The 27,267-nt window shown below is 43.3% G+C and overlaps 1 protein-coding gene across 3 annotated transcripts in view; it reads left to right on the forward strand.

Moving 5' to 3' along the window:
• Positions 1-10,292: 10,292 nt before the first annotated feature.
• The window catches only part of SULT4A1 (sulfotransferase family 4A member 1), a 44,062-nt gene continuing 27,087 nt past the window's right edge, over positions 10,293-27,267 (forward strand). For 2 of the 3 annotated variants that reach the window (XM_038388014.2, XM_038388015.2), the window contains exon 1: positions 10,293-10,832. In XM_038388014.2, the coding sequence (XP_038243942.1) occupies positions 10,664-10,832 (169 nt within the window). In that variant the 5' untranslated portion in view covers positions 10,293-10,663. The remainder of the gene's footprint in view (positions 10,833-27,267) is intronic. The other variant, XR_006281821.1, reaches the window with a different exon arrangement.

Below are 27,267 nucleotides of genomic sequence, written 5' to 3' on the forward strand. Positions count from 1 at the left end.
TTAGAGTCCAGCAACATTTCAACATTTGTTTAATAGCAAATCAGAACAAAAAGTTGTAATTTTTCACTGAATGGAAAAGCTAAAAAAATCAATTTGGAAATGTGAAAATGATTTCATTATTTTCAATCACATTGGAATATTCTGACATTCTTGAAATTGAAATGGCTCATTTTGGTTTATTGAACAGACCCAAAAATCTTTATTTCAAGTCAGCTCAATATTAAACTGCATTTTTCATAGTGCTGCATTGCATCATGGAAGTTGTAGTTCATGATCCTGATGTCCCAATTCTCCTCTATAGGCCAGGCTGCCTGGCCAGGCTACATGTCCTATAGTGCACCCAGAGGAATCATTCTTGCACTCACTTCCATGAAGCACCGTGCACCTCAGTCAGAGGGAAATCCCCATTGCACTGTAGGAAGATATAATCCTTGAGGAAGTCCATCCCATAGGAAAGAATGGGGACCAGAACTACAGCTCCTATAAGGCAGTGTGCTGTTAGGGAATTGAAGTTTAATGTTTTGTTGAACTTACTCAAAATGAAAAATTTTGGGTCAGTTCAAAAAATGAAATATTCCAAGTCAAGTTGAACCAGCCTGAAATGACATATTTCATTTGCTTTTCCAAATAGAAAATCAACAATTTTCAGAAAAATCGAAATTTTCCCACAAATTTTGATTTTGCATTAACTGCATATTGTGTTGAAAAATAACAGAAAATTCCCAACCAGCTCTACTGGGAGCTCATGCTGCAGATTGTCCCTTCTACAAATCTTCCAGCACAGGCCATGTTTTACAATCCCCAACCATGTCCTCTGTATTCGACAGCATATATGCAATACTGCATGTAGTTATCTGGATATGGTTATGACTATGCAATAATGAGCAGTTATTACAGATATTATCCTTATTATCCTCCAGGCCCACTAACATGATACAGTTCTCCGGTGACCTAGAATACTACTTTCAATGTCTCCGACTCAAAGAATATTTCCAATATACCTCTGAACAACATACTAACCCCTTAAATCCTTCCAATCAACACTACAAAAAGAAAGATTCTGCATGGACTCCTCCTGAAGGTCAAAACAACAGACTGGACTTCTACATAGATTGCTTCTATCGATGTGCACGGGCTGAAATTATGAAAAAGCAGCATCACTTGCCACATAACCTCAGCCTTGCTGAACACAATGCTATCCACAGCCTCAGAAACAACTCTGACATCATAATCAAAAAGGCTGACCAAGGGGGTGCTGTCGTCATCATGAATAAGTTGGAGTATGAACAAGAGGATGCTAGGCAGCTCTCTGACTCCACATTCTACAGTCCATTATTCTCTGATCCCACTGAGGATTACCAAAAAAACCTACACCATCTGCTCAAGAAACTCCCTGAAAAAGCACAGGAACAGATCTGTGCAGACACATGCCTAGAACCCCGACCAGGAGTATTCTATTTGCTACCCAAAATCCATAAACCTGGAAATCCTGGACGCCCCATCATCTCAGGCATTGGCACCCTGACAGCAGGATTGTCTGGCTATCTGGACTCTCAGGCCCTATCCTACCAGCACACCAGCTATCTTAGAGACACCATTGACTTCCAGAGGAAACTACAATCCATCGGTGATCTTCCTGAAAAAACCATCCTGGCCACTATGGATGTAGAAGCCCTCTGCACCAACATTCCACACAAAGATGAACTACAAGCTATCAGGAACAGTATCCCTGATAATGTCACGGCTAACCTGGTGGCTGAACTTTGTGACTTTGTCCTCACCCACAACTATTTCACATTTGGGGACAATATATACCTTCAAGTCAGCGGCACTGCTATGGGTACCCACATGGCCCCACAGTATGCCAACATTTTTATGGCTGACTTAGAACAACGCTTCCTTGGCTCTCGTCCCCTAATGCCCCTACTCTACTTGTGCTACATTGATGACATCGTCATCATCTGGACCCATGGAAAAGAAGCTCTTGAGGAATTCCACCCTGATTTCAACAATTTCCATCCCACCATCAACCTCAGCCTAGACCAATCCACGCAAGCGGTCCATTTCCTGGATGCTACTGTGCTAATAAGTGATAGTCACATAAACACCACCCTATACCGAAAACTTACTGACCGCTATGCCTACCTACACGCCTCCAGCTTCCATCCATGACACACCACATGATCCATTGTCTACAGCCAAGCTCTATGATACAACCATATTTGCTCCAATCCCTCATACACAGACAAACACCTACAAGATCTCTATCAAGCATTCTTAAAACTACAATACCCACCTGCTGAAGTGAAAAAGCAGATTGATAGAGCCAGAAGAGTACCCAGAAGTCACCTACTACAGGACAGGCCCAACAAAAAAAATAACAGAACGCCACTAGCCATCACCTTCAGCCCCCAACTAAAACCTCTCCAGTGCATCATCAAGGATCTACAACCTATCCTGAAGGATAATCCCGCACTCTCACAGATCTTGGGAGACAGACCAGTCCTTGCTTAGAGACAGCCCCCCAACCTGAAGCAAATACTCACCAGCAACCACACACCACACAACAAAAACACTAACCTAAGAACCTGTCCTTGCAACAAAGCCCGATGCCAACTCTGTCCACATATTTATTCAGGTGACACCATCATAGGACCTAATCACATCAGCCACGCCATCAGGAGTTCGTTCACCTGCACATCTACAAATATGATATATGCCATCATGTGCCAGCAATGCCCCTCTGCCATGTACATTGGCCAAACTGGACAGTCTCTACGCAAAAAAATAAATGGACACAAATCTGACATCAGGAATCATAACATTCAAAAATGTGTAGGAGAACACTTTAACCTCTCAGGTCACTCAGTAACAGACTTAAAGGTGGCAATTTTGCAATAGAAAAGCTTCAAAAACAGATTCCAACTAGAAACTGCTGAGCTTGAATTAATATGCAAACTAGATACCATTAACTTGGGTTTGAATAGAGACTGGGAGTGGCTGTGTCATTACATATATGGAATCTATTTTCCCATGTTAAGTATCCTCACGCCTTCTTGTCAACTGTCTAAATGGCCCATCTTGATTATCACTACAAAAGTTTTTTTTTCTCTCTTGCTGACAATAGCTTAATTAATTAGCCTCTTACAGTTGGTATGGCTACTTCCACCTTTTCATGTTCTCTGTATGTGTGTCTATATAATATATTCTTACTATATGTTCCATTCTATGCATCCAGTGAAGTGGGTTGTAGCCCACGAAAGCTTATGCTCAAATAAATGTGTTAGTCTCTAAGGTGCCACAAGTACTCCTGTTCTTTTATCCTTCTATTATGTATATACTTATGGTCAGATTTTGAAAGCCCAGCTTCCATTTTTATATTTGCCAACTGTGGACACAACTTTCCACCTGCAGTTTAAGTTTCTGGGGTCCCAAGCCTGCAGTCAGATCCACATGGACAAACCCTTGCATTTACAGTTCAGTTTTACTCCATGTTTGTACAAAGATACACCTTTCTGGATCCAATTGCAGGATCGGGGCCTTGGACACTGAAGAACTGGACTGCACCTGCAAATCATTTACTTGTACTCTGAAGCAACCTAAATGTTGGGAACAAAATTGAACCCACACAACGAAAACAAACAATTTTGCAGCTATAAAATTTGAGGCCCAGTTCTCACAAGGAAAATATATGAAAAACTAAGTTAAAAATGTAGAAATGGTTGAAATATGTCCAGAGTAAAAATATGAGCAAAGCTCTCCACAATTAAGAGTAAAACGATTGCGTGCGTTTCTTAAACTTTGACAAGTTTGTTGTTTTTCCAAGAAAAATAAAACGTTAAGTTAAAAAAAAAAAAGTTGAAGACTGTCATACTTCACAATATCTCCATCTTATAAATAGGGAAATTTGATGGGAAAAACAGGGAAATACCTTCCCACTTCATTGGAATCTACTGGTGCAGGAGAGCTTTTTGCAAGGATAGAGTGATGAAATAGTAATTATTTGACTAAAATACAGCTATTGTCACACCCACATACTATAGGAACTACTGACACATACTAGAGTTAAAATCCTGGCCCCCTGAAGTCAATGGCAAAATTCTCATGAATTTCAATAAGGTCACCCTATAGGTAGGCATTCGGTCTGATTCTCTTTTCACTAGTACAGTTTTGCACAGGTGTAACTCCACTGACTTCTAAGGAGTTAGTCCTGATTTACGTCAGTATAAGTGAGAGGAAAAACAGACCCGTGTAGTTTTATTTTATCCACATGATCAAACATTGCTCCCTACAAGTTACTGCTAGTAAATGAGACTATTGAACAAATAAGAGATATAGGATCAGGGTATACATTTGGAAGATTAATAAGTGTAACAAGAAGCCCTAGAAACACACTCAACTATAAGCTTGAATATAGCTATAGATGACACACACATGAAAGCCTTTTTTCTCTAAAATAATATGACCATCAGAAAATGGTTCTGCAGCCCACCTTTTGTCACCTGCAAGCCTGAGAATCAGTGACATACTCCAGCCTGGTTCATCTATGTTAATATTATCTTTGATGTTGGATTCATCTTTTGACACTGAGTCTTCCTCAGGTAGTGTGCCACAAGGTAGCTGAACACTGAACATCCTTACTCCCTGTTACAGCTGCTGAAGATATGGCTCAAAATATTGGAATGCTCTTTCCCCAGGATATTGTTTGTTCAGTTTTGTCATCTACAGACTTTAATCAATTTGCTCCCTCAAATATACACATACAACTCCCATTAGCCACAAAGTGTAATACAGAGTCAATGTCTTGCTATTGATCCCCATTTTACACATTTTTTAATGTTTGTATAAATGCCTCAGGACTTGGTTAGAAGCTTTAAAAAGCAAATTAATGCAGATAAATAGTAACCAAAGATAGAATATGGTCTTTTGTCCCCTTGTTTGTTCTTTGTTCTGATTTATTACTGAGACAACCAATTGTTTTAGTGATCAGAAATCATTGTAACAATTTTTTTGTCTTGATACCCATCACATCTGTGGTTTGAATTGTGGGTCTGTAACATTTTCTTACTGGTGAGAACAGTTATACCTCAAACATATGATTTCAGGAGAAGTAATGACATCAGAGGAAATTGATTCTGTGCAGTAGGATAGGAGACTCAGCTAGTAACGAAAGGATTCTAAATTAGCGTACTGAACCTGCATTCCTGTATGCCCCAAATGCCCACGGAAATGAGGACTTGAGGTCTAAAAAAATGTTGATGGCCAAATGTCAAATATTGGTACAATCTACTCCTTAGTGGGGTTTTTCCACTAAGGGCTCACTCCTTCTCTGATTGAAGTTTTGCCATTTATTTTGGTGGAAGTAGGGTTGGACCTTAAACCAAAAATCTATGCAATAATACCAGATATAAGACCAGGGACACTTTTCCAGTTTTGAAATATGAAGGAGTAAGATCCTGGCACAATTTTAAAGCCAAATTCTGCTTTTAGCTACAAGTAGACATCTCTGATTAATTTCAATGCACGTTGTGAGAGCAGAATTTGGCCCTTAATTAGGATATCAAAGCAGCAAGGATATTTTTCTCCTACTGTTGAGATTAAGACGTTTTGCCTACCATGAAGATCACATGCATAAAAGTAGAGGAAGAGCTTTACATTGCACTGTTTGGATCAAATTCTCCTTTCAGTTATATCTACTCAAGCCAGTTGACCTCAATGGAGTTGCATTAATGTAAATGAAAGGAGAATATGGACAGTCTTGTGTGGGTCACAAAAGGTGCACATGAAGCACATCACAGTAGCTAGTGGCCTACTCAGTGAACAGAGGTGGACAGAGCAATAGCAAAGGAATAACACAGGTAGTACAGGATTCACATGTCAAACTGTTGGCAACAATGGACAGCACAGTACATAAAATAACACACTGGTAGCTGAGATTCCACAACCTGTGATATTTATGTTGCAGCAATCCCATCATAGCCAACTTCACGATACAACCAGGAAACAGTGCCTTGCAGCCTTGGGTTGTCTGCTCTTTTAGGTCTCACCAACCCCTCTATGACATTGCAATGGAAGGAAGAACGTAGATTTCCCCATGTCCTTGCCACGAACTCGTCTTGTCACAATCACCTTACTCAGTCCCCCTAAGAAGGACAGAGATCCCTTTCCTTTTAGAAGGCCCATCAGTAATTTATTTGATTAAGAGCCAAAGCCCAGTTCAGCGAGATTAAGCAGAAGTATTTCTTGGTGGTTTACAAAAGAGAAAGAAAACAGAAAATAAAAGTTAATTAAAAATTCCCAAACTTGAGATAAACACCCTGTAAATTAGTAACATAAATTTAACTTAACTTAAGTAGGGGCAGATTCTGATACAACTGACCATACATATCTAATATTAGAGAGGAAAGATAGTCTTTTGGTTAAGGCACTGGACTAGGACCAGGAAATCTTGGTTAACTTCCCAGCTCTGCTACAGAATTCCTGTGTTAACTTAGGCAAGTCATTAAGTCTCTCTGTGCCTCAGTTCCCTATCTGTAAAATGGGGAACAGAACAGCCTTGTATTTGTAATTTCCCCTAGAATTACACAATTATGTTTCTATCGACAAAGACTGCTTGTCATACCTTGCATAACTGAGCTAACCTTAATGTACATTTTTCTCCAGTGGTTGCAGTTTGCACCAATGAACAGCACATTTCCTATTGCACTCCACTGCACCCACATAACATTTCAGCTTTTAGTTATTTTGAATAACAAATAGTAAACTTTATTTAAAAATGGGCCATAGTTGTAGTGTTTGGGGAAACTGTTGTAGCATGTTATAAAGTTTGTTAAGGGTTACTGTGAAACTGGTTTGAAACAATCAGAAGATATTGATTTTCAGGTTTTAAGATTTTACACTAGCTTCTCTTCAAAGTACTGTGGCCCAGCAGATAGTACAATAGATTGGAATTCATCATCCGTGGGTTCTATTCTTTGCTGTATCATTGGATGACCTGGGGTAAGTGCCTTCACTTCCCTGATCTTTCAATTCCCATCTGTAAAATGGGGATAATACTTTCTGTCTCAGAGTGCAAGCTTTGGGACAGAGATCGTCTTTTACTTTGTGTTTGTACTGAGCCTAGCACAATAGGGACTCAACCTCAGTTGGAGCTTTAGGTATAATATTAATAATTTGACCACAGTTAGGACAGTCTTTGTGATCTCCAAAACAACAGTATTATTCCCTGTCAAAAGAGTAGTTCTGAAAGAAAAACTATGAGAATTATTATGTTTGTGTTTATTTTATACATCAGCTAAAGGGAATGGCAGGGCATGTGTTACAGAAAAATTTTAAACACAGCAAAGATATCAAAGCTTTTAATATGCAGTTGCTACTGTGCTTTTCAACTGCATCTGATTAGAAGGACTATCCTTCACTGTTTGACTCAAATTTATTTCTAACCCATATAACAGTAAGTTTATAAGATCTTTGGGATATGGATTGCCATGTACTATAGATTTGTACTGTACCAAGCACAATGGCAGCCTGATCTGGTGCTACCATCATAATAATCAGAGGGGTAGCCGTGTTAGTCTGGATCTGTAAAAGCGGCAAAGAGTCCTGTGGCACCTTATGGACTAACAGTTGTATTGAAGCATAAGCTTTCGTGGGTGAATACCCACTTCGTCGGATACATGCATCCGACAAAGTGGGTATTCACCCACAAAAGCTTATGCTCCAATATGTCTGTTAGCCTATAAGGTGCCACAGGACTCTTTGCCGCTTTTACATCATAATAATGTCAGCAACAATACAATTAACTAAGCTGATGTTATCACTTCATTATAGTGAATTATTGACTTTATAAATTCTCAGTTATAAACATGTGGCTGTAGATAAACATACATTCTAAAGAAATTAATCCCACTCAATTTTAAGCTTCTTCCTCTACACTTCTATATTTTGGATCTCTTTTATAGTTGTGCGTGTATTGGTAGATGGAGAAATATATGTCATTAGCATTGTGAAAGGATAGCCATCTCAAATCTCTTTCATAGGCTTCTCTCCTTCCTCAGGTTTCTAGACAGGGTAGGGTTAGGGTTTAGGGTTTATTCTCTACCTGGCCTTTTGAAGAATTACATGTAGCTGAGGCTTTTTTGGGAGTCTAATTATAACACCATCTTGCTGGCTTCAGCCCCATTAACACTCTTAGCCTTCACCTCTCAAGAATGAGCCACACACTCTAATTTTGTTAATCTGTATTTTTGGTTTTTGGCGATGCTGGGGCATCCAAGCAGGTGTTATCACTACAGATGTCTCCAGTTTAGACAAGACCTCAGGGAGGTTGCCTTTGGATGCCTCCAGCATTCCAACAATGGGCCTGTTAGCTGAAGTTTTGGCTGTGTCCCGTCCATGAGTTGCATGGGTAAGTTCAGTTTTGATGGGCTAGATCAGGGGTCGGCAACCTATGGTACACGTGCCAAAGACGGCACGTGAGCCTATTTTTAATGGCATGCTGCTGCCTGCCGGGGACAGCAGTATGCCATTAAAAATCCTGCCCAGCCCAGCAAGCTCTTCTCTGCCTCCCGCCCACCACTCTCTCCTTGCAGGGCAGGCAAGCTTCCCCCTCCCCCCTGCCTCTTCCCTTAGTGTGCTGGGTTCCTGCCCCTCCTCTGCTCCCTCTCTGGCCCACGATCAGCTGACAGCCCTTGCTATGGAGGGGGAGAGGGAAAGCAGAGCCGCAGCACGCTCTCTGCTCCAGGGACCTTGAGGAAGGGGGTGGAATCGGCATATCCCCTCCAGCCCCCTGCCGTGAGCTGCTCAGGGCAGGGGGCTGGGAGCACCCTCACGACCCCAGCCCACACCCCCAGCCCTCTGCCCTGACCCCTGAACCCGCCTCACACACACCCAGCCCTCTGCCCTGAACCCTGCACCCCTCACATACCCTAGCCCCATGCCCTGATCCCTGCACCCCCCCTCATCCCATGCCCTGACTCTTGCACCCCCAACATCCCCACCACCACCCTGAGCATCAAACGGGAGCTCCTGCACCCCCCCCCCCACATTCCCACCTGCACCCCTCGCACCAAATGGGAGTGTCCAAGTAAGTACTCCACACCCAAACTTCCTGCCCCAACCCTGAGCCCCCTCCCTCATTCTAGCTCCTGGCCAGATCCTGCACCCCATCCCCCAGCCTGCTCCTTCACCCCCAGCCCTGTTCTCAGCACACTCCCACCCTCATCTCAGTGCAGAGAGAGGAAGAGAATGGGCTAGAACCAGGGAAAAGGGAGGTACCTACTCTATGTGGACAGGGCCAGGGCTCCAGACCGGCAGCGGGGCTGAGCGGGGCCGGCAGCCGGGACCCTGGTTGGCAGGAGCCGGTGGACAGACCCCCAGACCGGCAGCTGGCCCCTGGCCCCGCTCAGCCCGCTGCCGGTCTGGGGTTCTGGCTGCCTGCCCCTTGCCCGCCGGGGTCCCGGCCGCAGGCCCCGCTCAGCCCCGCTGCCGGCCTAGGTGAACGGAACCCCAGGCCGGCAACAGGCTGAGCGGGCCGGCGGCGTAAGATCGGCATTTTAATTTAATTTTAAATGAAGCTTCTTAAACATTTTGAAAACCTTGTTTTCATACGCCAACAGTTTAGTTATATAATACATAGGCTTACAGCGAGAGCCCTTCTAAAAAACGTTAAAATGAATTAGTGGCACACGAAACCTTAAGTTAGAGCGAATAACTGAAGACTGGGCACACCGCTTCTGAAAGGTGGCTGACGGCTGGGCTAGATCCTTCCCCCCCCAACAAGCATTGTCTGCAGAATGGCACCACCCCTAAAGCAACCTTTGTGGCCTGAGAGATATTATAGGGGTCACTGCTGCTGCCTGATAACTAATTGCTGACTCTGAGCCCTCACTTCCTCACGCTCCTTTGCCAAGAAGAGCCCTAGCAATGCTGCGAAGGCCACATTTAGCTCATCTCTGCACCCCGCAGGGCTGGCCCCCACTGCGTAGGCGGGTCGGGGGGGGGGAGCAGGATGAGGGGCTGATTGTGAAGACGCCGCGCAACCCCCTCCGACCCCAACCCAAATGCTATCTTGGGGTCACCCTCCATTGAAGGGGCTGCTCAGCTGACTTCTCCAGGGGGTCGTGTATAAGTGGAGGGGTTGCGGGTGCCCCCTGGGCTGAGGTGGGGACGGCAAATGAAACCACGAACCCCTCCTTCCCTCCGCCCCCTCCCCTGGCAACTCGGGCCCCATGCCGCCAGCCTGGCGGGCACAGCCCATGGCCCCACCTCCCTGCTCTGTGTGTGTGTGTGTGTGTGTGTGGCGGGGGCCAGCATCGCCCCACGCGGGAGCGGCGCGGGTTCAACAGCAGCGGCGAGGAGGCCTGTGCCGCCGCCGCGGCACCCTCCCGCCGGCCCCGCGCCGCATTACATCACCAGCGCCAGAGCCCATTCGCTGCGGGTCGGACTCCTCTCCCCAGCCCGCCTTGCCCGCGCAGCCGGCCTGCTCCTCCCCCCGCTCCCGCAGCCCACCGCGCACCGGCCGGCACCCGCCGCCTCCTGCTCCCGGGCGTGTGGCCGCGTGGGGGGGGCTGCTGCTGCTGCTGCGGAGCCTGCGTCTCCTCTCTCCAGGCTGAGCCCTCCCCGGGGCCCTTGCCCACCTGGCCCGCCCCTGGCAGGAAGGAGGATGGCGGAGAGTGAAGCCGAGACCCCCAGCACCCCCGGGGAGTTTGAGAGCAAATACTTCGAATACAATGGAGTGCGGCTCCCTCCCTTCTGCCGGGGGAAGATGGAGGAGATCGCCAATTTCCCGGTGAGGGGCAGTGATGTCTGGATTGTCACCTATCCCAAATCAGGTACAGATTCATTCTCTCCGAGCCGGGGGCAGCGGCCTTTTCCTCCCCGCCCAGGCCCCGGCTGCCCCTGGGGTTTGCCTCTTTCCCAGCTGGGCCCCGGGGCTTGGGTTTGGAAGAAGTTCCAGGCTCTGTCTCCCTCCCCATGGCTGCTTTGCCTCGGTAACATACGGGATAACGCAGCCGGGGCTGAGGGGCTGAGTGCTGATGGGCTCATGTCTGTACAGTCACAGTCTGTGTGGCAACGTCTGCGCAGCACTTTGGAAAGCGTACAGAGCAATAGCCGTGCTGTTTTACATCGGGGTTGCCTCTCCTTAGCCGGGTCTGGATCGCAGGACATAGGTACACCTATACATAACGTGCGTGGCTTGCATTGAATTTTACATTGTCAAAGTGTTGCACAAACTTATGCATCAAAAACGAAATGAGATGCATGGCCTTATAAATCGAATTGTTTTAACGGGGGCAATGGGGTTCAGTCTCCCTATTAGATACAAACATTTGCTTCAGGATAGGACCTTTTGTACTCCGGGGTGTGAAAGAGCTTTGGAAAGCAATACATTAGATAATGGGATGATGGATTGCCCTCCGTTCAAACGTTCATTGACATCCATCAAAACCCATTGAAGTTAAGGGGGAGTTCTGGGGCCAGGGCACTTTACTTCGCGGTTGGGTTGGGTGCTTGGGGAATATAGATCCCTTTCTTAGGGATTTTCGACTGCATAAAAAATAAAGGGCCAGTTGCTGCTGCTACCCTTGTTTTGGAGCACCTTTCTCCATTGACTCCATCTGGACTGCTGAAGGAGGAAGGTACTAGTCAGTGAGAGGTTTCAGAGTAGCAGCCGTGTTAGTCTGTATTCGCAAAAAGAAAAGGAGTACTTGTGGCACCTTAGAGACTAACAAATTTATTAGAGCATAAGCTTTCGTGAGCTACAGCTCACATGCATCCGATGAAGTGAGCTGTAGCTCACGAAAGCTTATGCTCTAATAAATTTGTTAGTCTCTAAGGTGCCACAAGTACTCCTTTTCTTTTAGTCAGTGAGAGTAACTTTGTCATAATCTGGCCCAAGATAAATATATAAAGGCAGGATAGATATATGTTGAAGCAGATGTAGTGACAGCACTCCACCACCACCCTCATTACCCTCTCTAAGGAAAAGGAAAGCCAGAGTGTTCAGTGAGGACATATGCTTGGAACAGTTAAATAGAATAAGAAGAAATGCCCCCTATTAATAATATAAATAGGTGTTTCTGCAGTAAACCGTTTGAGCTGATTGGTGTAGTATCTATGCTTTTAACACCATATTATTTTATTTATTATTCTCTCCATGTTCAAACAAGTGCTTAGACTGAATTAATATGGATACAGTGCTGCTGCCAAAGAGGCAGACAATATGGTAGCTTCATAACCCACCTGATAAAACTGGAAACAAACAGAGATGTATGGACTCTTTCTTTTTAAACACATTGTTGAATGACTTTCCCCCTGGTAATAAGATGATCTCTTTTTGGAAAATTCAAAGTCCATTGTACTGAGATAACAGATGTTAGCTCTCTCAGTACAATGGCAAAATCGAGTTGTTTTACATCATGGGTAAAAAGATTACTTACTGACTCCTTTCATTTGACTGTATATTTTATAAAAGTGTTATATGCTTCTCCAGTTTCTCTTGATGTACCAGTGTGAAAATGCACAGTCTTCCATGATGAAAGATCCTGTTATTGTCCACTGGAGTTTTAAGTGCTTACTGCAGCTGCTGTTTCTTTATACTTAACTGATAATGACGCTGTTAATGATTCTGGTCAGTGTTTGGCAGTTGTCTGCAGTGTAGATGGACCAGTGGACCAAAAATGCTAGGATTAGAACCTGATAGCTATTGCTTTTTTCAGCTGTCTCTCTAAAAATCTATGACATGCAGAAAGCAGTAAAAGTTCTATTTAATTATTTCTGCGTATTGAGGTTTCAGTTGCGTATAGTGTTACTGTTCTTGAATCTAAAGCAGTTGGTTAGAGAACCCCATATTGGTTTATATTGGTGAACCATACAATATGCCTTACTACCCGGTGTCCTCCATATTGCACAGCAGAACAATATAAATGTCAAGAGGCAACTGCTTAGTTCCCATAACTTTACAACCATTGAATCATAAGTACTTATGAATAGTTACCCAACTCACAATTATTTTTGTAGTAGTAGTAACATTATGGATGCACAGAGGCCACAGTGAAATCAGGGCCCCATTTTGCTAAGTACTATATATATATATATATATATATATATATATATATGCACGTTGTAATAATGGTGCCCTCGCTCTTAGACAGTGCATTTCACCTTCAGATCTCAAAGCACTTTACAAAGGAGATCAGTATCATTATCCTCATTTTACAGATTGGGAAACTGAGGCACGGAGCGGTGAAGGAATTGGAATTGCTCATTTATGAGTATAAATTCAATTTCGTTGATATAACTGAAACCTGGTGGGATGATTCCCATGATTGGAATGTTGAAATCAATGGTTATAACCTATTTAGGAAGCACTTAGTGGGCAAAAGGGGAGGGGGAGTGGCATTCTTTGTCAACAGGGCATTACTTGTTTCCGAGTAACCAATAATTCAGAAGAAAATGATCTTGAATGCTTATGGATCAATGTCCTAACAGATAAAGCATAAGAGTATTAACTGGTGTCTGCTACAGACCTCTAAATCACACTAGGGAATACGATGACTGTCTCCTAATGTACCTATCTATAAGATTTAGGGGAAAAAAGCTACATGATCATGGGGGCCTTCCATTTGAATGACATAAACTGGAGATCTCATGCTGCCAGTACTAAAACATCCTTGGAATTACTAAATATTATAAATGGCAATTTTCTAACTCAAAAAGTGTTGTGTCCAATACAGGGAAATTCTATATTAGATCTCATCTTGATAGATAAAGAGGAGCAGATCACAGAACTAAAAATTAATGGTAACTTACATACAGGTGATCATGATTTGATCACATTTAAAATGTGCAAGCAGAGTAAAGTCCAGACCAGAAATATATGTGTGTGTATATGTGTGTATGTGTGTATATACACACACACACACACACACACACACACACACACACACACACACACACACACTTGGGGCTTTAACATGGCGAATTTCACAAAGCTGAAAACAATTATGAGCAAAATCAGTGTGGAGAAGAAATAATCAGAAAAATGTGAATGGTAATTGGAAATTGTTTAAGAACACTTTATTAGGTGTCCAAAAAGCCACAAAACCACAACTGAGGAAGAAGGCTGTACAGGTTAAAAAATTGACCTGGTTTTGCAAGGGAAGTGAAGGTAGCTAGAAAAAATGATAAACTTTCCCTTTCTTCCATTTGTTGTTGTTGTTTGTGTCTGTGTGTGTATATATAGTAGAAAATTGGTAAGGGACGCAAAGGGACATGGAGCAATTCATGGCCATTACTGTTAAGGACAATAGGAAGGAGCTTTTAAAGTATATTAGGAACAAAAAGAATCCTAGCTGTGGTACTGGTCCATTACTAGATGGAAATAGTAGAATTTGAGTTATAATGCAGAAAAGGCAGAAGTGTTCAAGAAATATTTCGGTTCTGTATTTGGGGAAAAACAGATATTGTAATCATATTGTATGATGAGTACATTCTTTTCATTCTACTGGTATCTCAGGAGCATGTTATACAGCAGCTTCTACAGTTATACATTTTTAAATTAGCAGCTCTGGATAACTTGTATCCAAGAGTTTTATAAGAGGTGGCTGAGGAGCTCTTGGCCAAAAGGGCTAATGAAATCCTTGGATGCATAAACAGGGCAATCTCGAGTAGGAGTTGTGAGATTGTTTTACCTCTGTATTTAGCACTGGTGTGACCGCTACAGGAATATTGCGTCTAGTTCTGGTGTCCACAATTCAAGAAGGAAGCAGAAAAATTGGAGAGGGTTCAGAGAAGAGCCACAAGAATGATTAAAGAAATAGAAAACATGCATTATAGTGATAAATTCCAGGAGCTCAATCTATTTAGCTTAACAAAGAGAAGGTTAAAGGGTGACTTGATTAAAGTCTATAAGAACCTACATGGGGAACAAATATTTAATTATGGGCTCTTCAGTCTGATAGAGAAAGGTATAACACAATACAGTGGCTGGACAAATTCAGACTGGAAATAAGGCATATATTTTTAACAGTGAGAGTAATTAATTATAGGCTCAATTTTACCAAGGGTCATGGTGGATTCTCCATCACTGACAATTTTAAAATGAAGATTGGATTTTTTTCTAAAATATCTGCCTTAGGAATTATTTTGGGGGAAGTTCTATGGCTTGTGTAATGCAGGAGGTCAGTCTAGATGATCACAGTGGTCCCTTCTGGCATTTGGAATCTATGCATCCATGAAAAAGTGACTTGCCCAAACTTACCAAGAAGCAGAAATGGGGCTAGAACCCAGCTCTTCTGAGTTCCAGTCCACAATATTACCTTACCTCTTGCAATAAAAAAACATTGATAAGGACCTAACTGGTAATTACAGCTAGTCAGACTTTTTAAGAAAAAATGTAGCCTTTTAAAAAAAAAAAAAAAAAGCAATTTCACACAAAATATTACAGTGTCAAAATTTTTCATGAAAAGTGTAGTGTCATTTTCAGTCTTTTTTTTCCCAAAATCTTATTTATTTATCCATTTGTTTATTGTGAAAATAGGTTTTTATTGTTTGACCATATCTAGTGGTAATCACTCAAAAGAGAAAATAAACAACTGAATTAGTCAAGTGACAGAGGTCAGTGCTTCTATCAGTTATACTTCCACAGTCCCACTCTGCAGTCAAATGACAGAAGGATCTATCCTAGTTATTCCTCTTATGGCTGTTGATTTGGCAAGAAAAGAAACAAATGGCTACAAATCCATATTTCCTATGAGGCCGGTGCTTTGTGAATATGCATAATGGTAGACCAAAAAATTATTTAACTTGTACAGAAACAATTTCACCTCACACAGGCTAACTAATACAATACTACTGAACCTGTGTTGGCGAGAGTGTTTGGCAGTGGGTACATATATTGGGGGTGACCCAAGATAAAGGATGCTGTAAGGTAGTGGAAAATTTAATATGTCAGTGGTCCTGCTGGGAGTAATGAAATAAACTTAAGAGAAAAAGATCCTACTTTAATGTGATTGCTTCTGACAGCAGCCTAAATAAATATACTCTTTATATCCCTAATTAATCCTAACATCTGCCTCCAATAAATGACTTAACAAAGTTTGGGAATTCCTGATCTTGGAAAAACTCATGCATGCAACCCAAAAGACATATGCTTCATGTAATTACAAGGAAACTATATTTTATGTCTGCAACGTTAATGCTAGTCAGGCAGCTTGCAGTCTGTCTTTCTACCTTTATTAAAGAAAAGGGGTCACTAACTTCTTCCCTGGTGTAACTCCATTGACTTCAGTGGAGGTACATCAGGGAGGAATGTGACCCATTACCATTATGTTTTGCACTGGTTGTGAATGTAAAATGGAATACCATTCTGTATATGATTTAAATAATTGGAACCTGCACAGCAGATTGCTTTACAGATGAGATAAGGTATGTAATACTCTGCAGGAAGGCTATTGTTATACTACAGCCTGTCAAAACTCGTGATATATTCACTCATACAGCTAACTCTTATGTGCCAATCTCAAAAAATAAAATAAAATTCCTATATATAAATTTAATAAACTTTATTACAAAATTAATAATGGAATTCTTGTAAGATACTTTTCCAGACACTATGCCTTGGGCCACATACATCCCTGTTTAAACTCCGTGGACTTCAATGGAGTTAAACCAGGGATGCAACTGGTCCCTGAAGTATGGTGTAGCTCACCGGTTTAGTCCTCAAGATGCTATGTCCCTATGATGCTAGTCAGCTATACACCCTAACTATATTAAATCTATATATTTGCCTCACTTTCAAGCTGATATACGATGCCCTTCTTGATGGTTATCGTTACTGCACCTGTTCCGAATGAATGTGTATTTTACAATTTCTTGGGTCAAAGCCTACAAATTAATGCCCTTTATTTTCTTCACTTTGCAAAATTGGTAGCTTGAGAAAGCAGAGTTATTCAAGTGAATAATGAAGCTGTCTTTCCATCTTGGCTATTCTGCCAAATAATTAGATAGAATTCTATCTGGGAAAATGTCAGCATTGGGCAAATATCAGCATCAAGTTACTGCCCAAATGGTCCATGCAAACTCCTACTTGTCTGCATTGGTATGCTCTGTCAAATGCCAGTGGCAGCTGCTGTCACTATCAGATACTTCCTGCATCATCTTTTACTAGCTGGAGCTGTATTATTACCAAGTCTTGAGCTTTTTTAATCCAGCGCTGGAATCCCGTGGCCACACAATTAAGTTTATTCCCCAGAAACATGAAGGTTGGCCCTAGGCCCTCTGTTTAAATAAGCACCAATAGAACAGCACACTTACACATAGCAAAGCCCTTCTTGAACTGACCTGTAAGTTCACTAGGTTCTCCTCCTTCAATCCTTTCTCATTGTCTCTGGCACGGTATCTTTAAAAAGAAATTAGCCAGTGAAGGGACAGATGGCTTAGTTACCACTTAGTTTGTTTACAAATATCAAAAACCAAAACCCTACAAATGTATACTAGAGGGTCCCAGACTTTGTTGCTTCTCTGGAATGAGCACATCACACACACCAGGGACTTTTTGGATTCCTCCATTTTTCCCCATAACCTCCAGGTGCTACCCTACCATCACCCTCTATTTCAGGGACTCCCTGCAACCTCCCTGCTCCATATCAAGGATTCTCTGTGTCCCCCATTTCTGCCTCTGCCACATGTCAGGGGCTCTGTGTGCCACCGCATTCCTCCATCTCTCCCACAGACCCCATTCTGCCCCTTCTCCACCATGCATGGGCTCTGTGTACCCTCCATTCCCATCTCTGAAATTCTGGGGTTGATCAGATGCAGTATTCAAAAGTGACCGTGTTACAGACAAACACAGAAATGCCATCGAGTTCGTTGTAAGACCTTGCTTCACTTGGCCAATAAAAATTGTATGTTTGTGTGTACCCTTCTTCTACATGTTTCATGTGTCTTCCCGGATTGTAATCTCTTTCGGGTAGGGACCAGGTATTCCTGTAGTACTTAATACAATGGTGGTTTCTGTGTGGGTCCTCTGGGTGCTATTATATAAATATTAAATAATAATGATATAACTGCACATGTAACAGTGCACAGTTGCATAGGACCAATCTTCCCGAGGTTCTGCGGTCTATACACATCCTGACTCACCAGCTAAAACACCACCTGGAATTACTCAACTACAGTTTTGTCTGATTAATTGGTTAATGTTTGTGCAGATTTAAAAGGTATTACGTATTATTATTCCAGTATGAGTGGATCATGGTATAGATTCTATTCCTTATGTGCTCATACACATTCTCTTGGTTGCTGCTTGGTAATGCCAGCAGCCTTTGCATGACATGAGTGATTGATAAGCACGAATGCAATGGGATGATTCTTTTTTCATGTACACCAGCTTTACACTGGTATAACTCCTACTGACAGCCTTGATTTGCACAGACATAAATGAGAGGAGTCAGGCTGAAAGGCTGCTGGGCAGCGTACGCAAAGCTGGCTGGTTTGCATGCCAGGAGCAGTGTCAGACAAACAAAGTGGGATGAATCAGCTGAAGGCTGCAGTGGACTTCAGTGTTTGTTCCTGGTGGTGGCAGTAGCAGGCCAAGGTCTGACCACAAATCAGACATGCTGTCAGAAAGACAGACGTGGTGTCCAACTGTCTCACCTGTCTGTTTCCTTTCGACCCTCTTCCTGACTTCCCATTGTCTCTGCAGTGGTGAGAGTGACAGTCACCTAGTATTTTTTTTTTTTCTAACAACTATCTCTTGTGCTGCTCTGGACTCCTTTGCCAGATAATTAGCCCATTTCTGCCATGATCTGACTTTTGTAATTCCCCATTCTCTTCTCCAGGAACTTCTACGAAAATAATAAATGTAGGGTTATTTTTATTTGCCTTCTGTTTTTTTGGAGGCTTCAGGGTTCATGTTTTTAAGTTTTCCTTCACAAGCACAAGGGCTAGAACTTCATATTATGCCCCTGCACAGGAACACAGGTTGAGAGACAATCTAGCCCTATTATAGGCAGGGCTGGTAGGACTGCTATTATTAAGGTTCCTTGACACTTCCCATTATAAGACCCTGTTTTGAGTTGCTTAATACTTTGTCAAATTTTAACCACCTGAAATTTTCCAAGCTGGGTGTCTGCTTCTGCAGGCTGATTAAATCAATAAATAATAATTTATTATTTATGATAACTAAATCAAAAAATAATTTCAGCCAAAATAATTCAGGTGTTTCTGAGAAGGAAGCTAGGGAAAAATACATTGTTTTCTTTAATGTTAAAAAAAATCTGGTGACCTTTCCTTTGGAATGCTCCAGTCCTCCCATGTTTTGGAGCTGGGTCTTAAAAATTCGGCTATGGGCTGGCCTTTATTGTTAGTTTTTGCTGTTCCATGAAAATACGCCTAGACTTGGCCAAGTCATAAGCCTCTGAAAATGGCATTCCTCATTTGCTCAGTAGAGACTTGCTAAAGCGGGGCTCCTCAACCTTTTTCTTTTGGAAGCCCCCACCAACATGCTATAAAAACTCCACGGCCCACCTGTGACACAATAACTGGTTTTCTGCATATAAAAGCCAGGGCTGGCGTTAGGGGGTAGCAAGCAAGGCAGTTGCCTGGGGCCCAAGTGAAGCTACATTGCTCAGGCTTCACCTTCAGCCCTGGGTGGTGGGACTCAGGGTCCCGGGCTTCAGTCCCATGCGATGGGGCTTCGGCTTTCTGCCCTGGCCCCAGCAAGTCTCACACTGGCCCTGCTTGGCAGCCCTCCTGAAACCTGCTTACAGCCCCCCACGTGGCCCCGGACTCCTGGTTGAGAACCACTGTGCTAGAACTTAGCAGCTAAAATCTCCAACAATTGTCCTCTCTGAGCTCACTGGAACCTTTCACAGCTCTTGGTGCTGAGCAGCCTGCAATTGCACCATCCCCATGGAGGAACTGAGCATGCTGCATCCCCTCACAGCTCCTACCTTTGCCTGGACTGTGCATGTACCGTCTCCCATGGAGCCACTGAGCATGCTCCAGACCAGGGCTACAAGAATGAAACCAGGCTTTCCCTATAATGGCTGTTTGCATGATGGGCTTGCAGCTAAAAGCTATTTGGAGCAGGGACCATCTTTTTGGTTTGTTCTAGCACAATGGGGTCCTGGTGTATGACTGGGGCTCCTAGGCACTACCACAATACCAATAAATAATAAAAACTAATTATAATAATTATAGACATTGGGAATTTTGCCCTTGATTTCAGTGGGAGCAGGATCAGACCCTAAGTGGGTTGAGCAGGAAGCATTGCCACCTAGATTAAATGAAGATGAAATGTCGGAGAGAAGGCTTTGGATTCTTTGACCATGGGATGGTGTTCCATGAAGGAGGAGTGCTGGGCAGAGACGGGCTCCATCTTACGAAGAGAGGGAAGAACATCTTTGCCAGCAGGCTGGCTAACCTAGTGAGGAGGGCTTTAAACTAGGTTCACCGGGGGAAGGAGACCAAAGCCCTGAGGTAAGTGGGAAAGCGGGATACCGGGAGGAAGCACAGGCAGGAAGGTCTGTGAGGGGAGGGCTCCTGCCTCATACTGGGAATGAGGGGCGATCAACAGGTTATCTCAAGTGCTTATATACAAATGCACAAAGCCTTGGAAACAAGCAGGGAGAACTGGAGGTCCTGGTGATGTCAAGGAATTATGACGTGATTGGAATAACAGAGACTTGGTGGGATAACTCACATGACTGGAGTACAGTCATGGATGGTTATAAACTGTTCAGGAAGGACAGGCAGGGCAGAAAAGGTGGGGGAGTAGCACTGTATGTAAGGGAGCAGTATGACTGCTCAGAGCTCCGGTACGAAACTGTGGAAAAACCTGAGTGTCTCTGGATTAAGTTTAGAAGTGTGTGCAACAAGAGTGATGTCATGGTGGGAGTCTGCTATAGACCACCGGACCAGGGGGATGAGGTGGATGAGGCTTTCTTCCGGCAACTCACGGAAGCTACTAGATCGCATGCCCTGATTCTCATGGGTGACTTTAATTTTCCTGATATCTGCTGGGAGAGCAATACAGCGGTGCATAGACAATCCAGGAAGTTTTTGGAAAGCGTAGGGGACAATTTCCTGGTGCAAGTGCTAGGGGAGCCAACTAGGGGGAGCGCTTTTCTTGACCTGCTGCTCACAAACCGGGTAGAATTAGTGGGGGAAGCAAAAGTGGATGGGAATCTGGGAGGCAGTGACCATGAGTTGGTTGAGTTCAGGATCCTGACGCAGGGAAGAAAGGTAAGCAGCAGGATACGGACCCTGGACTTCAGGAAAGCAGACTTTGACTCCCTCAGGGAACAGATGGCCAGGATCCCCTGGGGGACTAACATGAAAGGGAAGGGAGTCCAGGAGAGCTGGCTGTATTTCAAGGAATCCCTGTTGAGGTTACAGGGACAAACCATCCCGATGAGTCGAAAGAATAGTAAATATGGCAGGCGACCAGCTTGGCTTAATGGTGAAATCCTAGCGGATCTTAAACATAAAAAAGAAGCTTACAAGAAGTGGAAGCTTGGACATATGACCAGGGAAGAGTATAAAAATATTGCTCGGGCATGTAGGAAAGATATCAGGAGGGCCAAATCGCACCTGGAGCTGCAGCTAGCAAGAGATGTCAAGAGTAACAAGAAGGGTTTCTTCAGGTATGTTGGCAACAAGAAGAAAGCCAAGGAAAGTGTGGGCCCCTTACTGAATGAGGGAGGCAAGCTAGTGACAGAGGATGTGGAAAAAGCTAATGTACTCAATGCTTTTTTTGCCTCTGTTTTCACTAACAAGGTCAGCTCCCAGACTGCTGTGCTGGGCAACACAAAATGGGGGAGAGATGGCCAGCCCTCTGTAGAGATAGAGGTGGTTAGGGACTATTTAGAAAAGCTGGACGTGCACAAGTCCATGGGGCCGGACGAATTGCATCCGAGAGTGCTGAAGGAATTGGCGGCTGTGATTGCAGAGCCCTTGGCCATTATCTTTGAAAACTCGTGGCGAACGGGGGAAGTCCCGGATGACTGGAAAAAGGCTAATGTAGTGCCCATCTTTAAAAAAGGGAAGAAGGAGGATCCTGGGAACTACAGGCCGGTCAGCCTCACCTCAGTCCCTGGAAAAATCATGGAGCAGGTCCTCAAAGAATCAATCCTGAAGCACTTAGAGGAGAGGAAAGTGATCAGGAACAGTCAGCATGGATTCACCAAGGGAAGGTCATGCCTGACTAATCTAATCGCCTTTTATGATGAGATTACTGGTTCTGTGGATGAAGGGAAAGCAGTGGATGTATTGTTTCTTGACTTTAGCAAAGCTTTTGACACGGTCTCCCACAGCATTCTTGTCAGCAAGTTAAGGAAGTATGGGCTGGATGAATGCACTATAAGGTGGGTAGAAAGCTGGCTAGATTGTCGGGCTCAACGGGTAGTGATCAATGGCTCCATGTCTAGTTGGCAGCCGGTGTCAAGTGGAGTGCCCCAGGGGTCGGTCCTGGGGCCCGTTTTGTTCAATATCTTCATAAATGATCTGGAGGATGGTGTGGATTGCACTCTCAGCAAATTTGCGGATGATACTAAACTGGGAGGAGTGGTAGATACGCTGGAGGGGAGGGATAGGATACAGAAGGACCTAGACAAATTGGAGGATTGGGCCAAAAGAAATCTAATGAGGTTCAATAAGGATAAATGCAGGGTCCTGCACTTAGGATGGAAGAATCCAATGCACCGCTACAGACTAGGGACCGAATGGCTCGGCAGCAGTTCTGCGGAAAAGGACCTAGGGGTGACAGTGGACGAGAAGCTGGATATGAGTCAGCAGTGTGCCCTTGTTGCCAAGAAGGCCAATGGCATTTTGGGTTGTATAAGTAGGGGCATAGCGAGCAGATCGAGGGACGTGATCGTTCCCCTCTATTCGACACTGGTGAGGCCTCATCTGGAGTACTGTGTCCAGTTTTGGGCCCCACACTACAGGAAGGATGTGGATAAATTGGAAAGAGTACAACGAAGGGCAACGAAAATGATTAGGGGTCTAGAGCACATGACTTATGAGGAGAGGCTGAGGGAGCTGGGATTGTTTAGTCTGCAGAAGAGAAGAATGAGGGGGGATTTGATAGCTGCTTTCAACTACCTGAAAGGGGGTTTCAAAGAGGATGGCTCTAGACTGTTCTCAATGGTAGCAGATGACAGAACGAGGAGTAATGGTCTCAAGTTGCAATGGGGGAGGTTTAGATTGGATATTAGGAAAAACTTTTTCACTAAGAGGGTGGTGAAACACTGGAATGCGTTACCTAGGGAGGTGGTAGAATCTCCTTCCTTAGAGGTTTTTAAGGTCAGGCTTGACAAAGCCCTAGCTGGGATGATTTAACTGGGACTTGGTCCTGCTTTGAGCAGGGGGTTGGACTAGATGACCTTCTGGGGTCCCTTCCAACCCTGATATTCTATGATTCTATGATTCTAAGAAGCAATGCACTTGGTCTCAGTGTAGCAGTACCTCTCTTCAGCGCATCTCATCAAAGGAACAAAGAGATGTGACAAGAGCGGGAGAGAGCAGATAGTCCAAAAGGAGGAAAGACCTGCTACTATCTAGAGGTTTCACTTGCGTAACCCAGGAACTACAGAATAATGACTTTCCTGTTAAGAAAGATGTAGAGAAAATCCAAGTAATTTATTTTTTGTAAACAGGCTCAGGCAAAATGTTTCCCTCATTAAAAAGGTCATAAGGATTTTTATGGACATCCTGTACAGTACTTGTGCAACATTTGGCATTGACCAGACTGAAATGGCTCTGAAGACTAAAGAATTTTAAAAAAATGTATTAAGTCTTAAACCAGTCCTAAACCAGTTGCTGATCACTGCTATCTCATTTTGTTGCTCATCTGCCTCATTAAAGATATAAATTAAAGGAGTTCAAGTGCTTTAAAGATGAGCTAAAAGGAATCAAGTAGCCACAACTCGGTATTCTCACTATGCAGTTCTCTGTTAAAATGCTCTGTCTTATGGTAACTAATTCAGTACTGCCACACAGACATGATACACAGAGCAAAACTCTACCTCCAGTGTTGTCCCATATAAGTTGCCTCAGAAGTGCTGTCAAACTCGACACTTCAAAGAATAGTTCTGCATACACAAGAGGAAGATTGGTCTTGTAGTGAAAGCACTGGACCGGGACACAGTAGATATGAGTTTCCTTCCCAACTAGGCAATATAGACCTCCAGTGTGACCTTGGCCAGGTCATTTAATCGCTCTATGCCTCACTTCTCCATCTGTAAAATGAAGATAATTATACTTTCTTCCACCTATGCTTTGTCTTGTCTATGTAGATGATAAACTCTTTGGGCTAGGGACTGTCTTGTACACTGTTACGTACAGCCTCTAGCAAAATATGGCCCTTCACTTGAGAGGGGATCTAGGCATTAATTCAAGTAATACAAATACTAATAGTTGAACAAAGTGTTCTCTTACACTGGGTGGGAACAACCAGCAAAAAAAATTAAAATGCAAATTTCTGATGTTCTCAGTCACTTTAATTTGAATTTTCTATGCCATTTCAGAACAGTCACAGAACTTGGGTATTAGAGTTGATGACATTGTGTGAAAATGCTGAATAAATGAAGGTATCCAACGCTTCCTTAGTATGTAAGAGTCCTTTACAGCCTTGTACATTGACAGGCAAATAAAATCAAATAGTTTAGAATAGAAACACTACTAATTTTATAGGCGATTGTGGAGTCAATGACTGCTAAGTGTTTCACTAGCTAGTGTGTGTATGTGTATACACTAGTGAGTAAGGCTGGGGAAGCACACCAGTCTTGTCGATATGTCAGTCTTGAAGGATTATGGGCCGAGGCAATCCACCAGCCCCACACACTTCTTATGAGGGGAGTGATGGTAGCATTGGGAAGTGTCAGGAAGGATGCAAGTCTGTGAGATGAAGGTGTGAAGAAGAGGAGTTAGCTAGGAAGGAGTGGGGCAGTGACTGAGAGGGGTTGAAAGATATAAAGAGGGGTGAAAGGAGCTGGGAGGAAGGTAATTGGGTAGCTAACTGATAAGAGGTTTTACCAGTCACACCCAAATCTACCTATTATTTAGAAAGTGGGAGCTAATTCCAGACCCTGTAGCCATCCCCATTCCCAGTGGGAGAGAGGGACAGCAAATGTGATGTCAGAACTCATCATGTAAAAGGCCAAAGGTTCTGGATAATATATAATGAAATTAGATTAATAGACAATAGTCCTGATTCAGCTCTTAGCTACACTGGTGTAAATAAGTAGTAAATCCATTTAAGCTAATGAAATGATACCAGTCTGAAACAGGCAAGATCAGAATCAAGCTCAATATACACATATTAGCTATATATGCAGTGGTCCAGATTCACCAGCATGCTCTGGCTGTTTTGCAGTGTACTGGTGACGCAGAGCAGCTATAAACCCAGGCTAGGCAGCCAATTAAAAGCCATGTTTACTACTGCTTTGTGTTGCCAGAGAGGCAAGAAGCAGCTGTAGTGTACCATTGAAATTGGCTCATTCTGTGTATATATTGCTCAGACTTACCTTAATGATGTTCCCTTCAATGTCTATTGAATTAGTATTGCCTTCTAATTATAAGGAATATAGAACTCTGAGCAAAAGATTGCGTTGCAGAAATCACACGCATAGATGTACCAAGACGTAACCATGTAGATCAGCTTGCTATGCATTCTGTGCTCATTTTATTAAATTAGGGCTACGTTCTCTCCTAATTTAGAACAATGATAAAAATATTGCTGCCTGCCTCAAGCTGTGATTTTACACTTATGAAAAAGAATGAAAACATTTTTGATGTGAATGGGGCGCAGATATTTTGCAAACATTGATATCACTTAGGGCAACTCTTGTGGCATATGATCATAACTCTTTCTGGAAAAAAAAACCCAGTTTGAACAAAAATGTTTTACCATTTTGTCCATGTATGATTAATACAGTAGCATCCTTATTGCTAGATGATTGTGAAGTAGTGCCATGCCTGGAGGGGGAGCAACATTTGTTAAAATGTTTAAAACACTGAGGTGCTTATTTCTTATTTTTTGCACATATGGCTCTTGCCTGCCGCACATTTACATGGCACTGTGGGTGGACTGGCTTCATGCTATTCATCTTCAAAAATATATGCAAATGCATACCAGTGTGGGTAGGTTTTTGCTGATGACTTTCCTGAAGCAGATTTCAAACTGGGGCATGGAAATTCCCTTCTGACTACAAAAGGAAGCTGTATGAGTTTGAATGCCAAGGGAGCACTTTCAGAACTGACAAGCATGCTTCCAGCAGTGACTAGCACATGGTTTCATAGAAAAGGCTGGATGCGGTAACATCTCCTGCCTTCTCGTCCCCTGCTTGTCAGTTCCAGCACACACTGTGAGGCCAGAGATTAAGGGGCCACATTATGGGTCTCTATATACCGGATAAAGACAATGATTTCAGCCCCCTGAAATCAATGGTGCTGAAGATAACTAAATGGTACTAACTGATTTAAAGCAATGGCATCCTAAATGGGGGTTTTGAAAAAATTGGCATTAGGACAAGATTCTTTTCTGCATCATTGCCCTCTACAGAACATTGTGTTACCTTTCTGAAAATGCAGGGGAGTTAAACAGTGTGGGAGGATTCAGAACAGCAGCCCAAGCATGTTTTAGGTGCTGTTAAGGTAACGCACCAGGATACAGTTCTGGCATCTTTTTGGAATAGGCTCTAGAATGAGAATGGGACTGAAACTGCCAGAGGCAGCTGGATATAGGACACAGTTGATGACAATTGTATAAGAGCCCGCACCTCACTAAGAGTGCTGTAGAGGAGTTGAGATTTGAGGCTCTATAGATCCTGCCATGGGTGTAAACACTGACTGGGATTATTACTGTTATTTTATGTGCCCAGAATATTCCAGGTGTTTTTCAAATACATAGGAAAGCAGACCCTGCCCTGAATAGTGTATAAAGAACATGTTTTCCTCCAAGCTTCTTACTGTCCTGTTGATCTTCCTCTCATTGTGACTGCAGGTCTCCTGCATTCTCAACATTGGTTCCTGTTCCGGGTTCTAATATTAGGTAGTACCTCTGAATCACTCAGAGTCACAGAGGTAATCTTCACCAAAGGGAAGCCCTGGAGGGAAGGCTGGAAAAGCAAGTAATAGGACTGGATTATCTGTGGATATGGTCATGTATCTGGTTTATATTGTTTTTCTTTTCAGAGCCCTTTTACTATTTTTTTTCCGTTATTCTGACATAATAGGTCTTGTGTATATCTATGCCATGGT

This window comes from Dermochelys coriacea, chromosome 1, assembly GCF_009764565.3.
Source record: "Dermochelys coriacea isolate rDerCor1 chromosome 1, rDerCor1.pri.v4, whole genome shotgun sequence".
NCBI classification, from domain to species: domain Eukaryota; kingdom Metazoa; phylum Chordata; order Testudines; family Dermochelyidae; genus Dermochelys; species Dermochelys coriacea.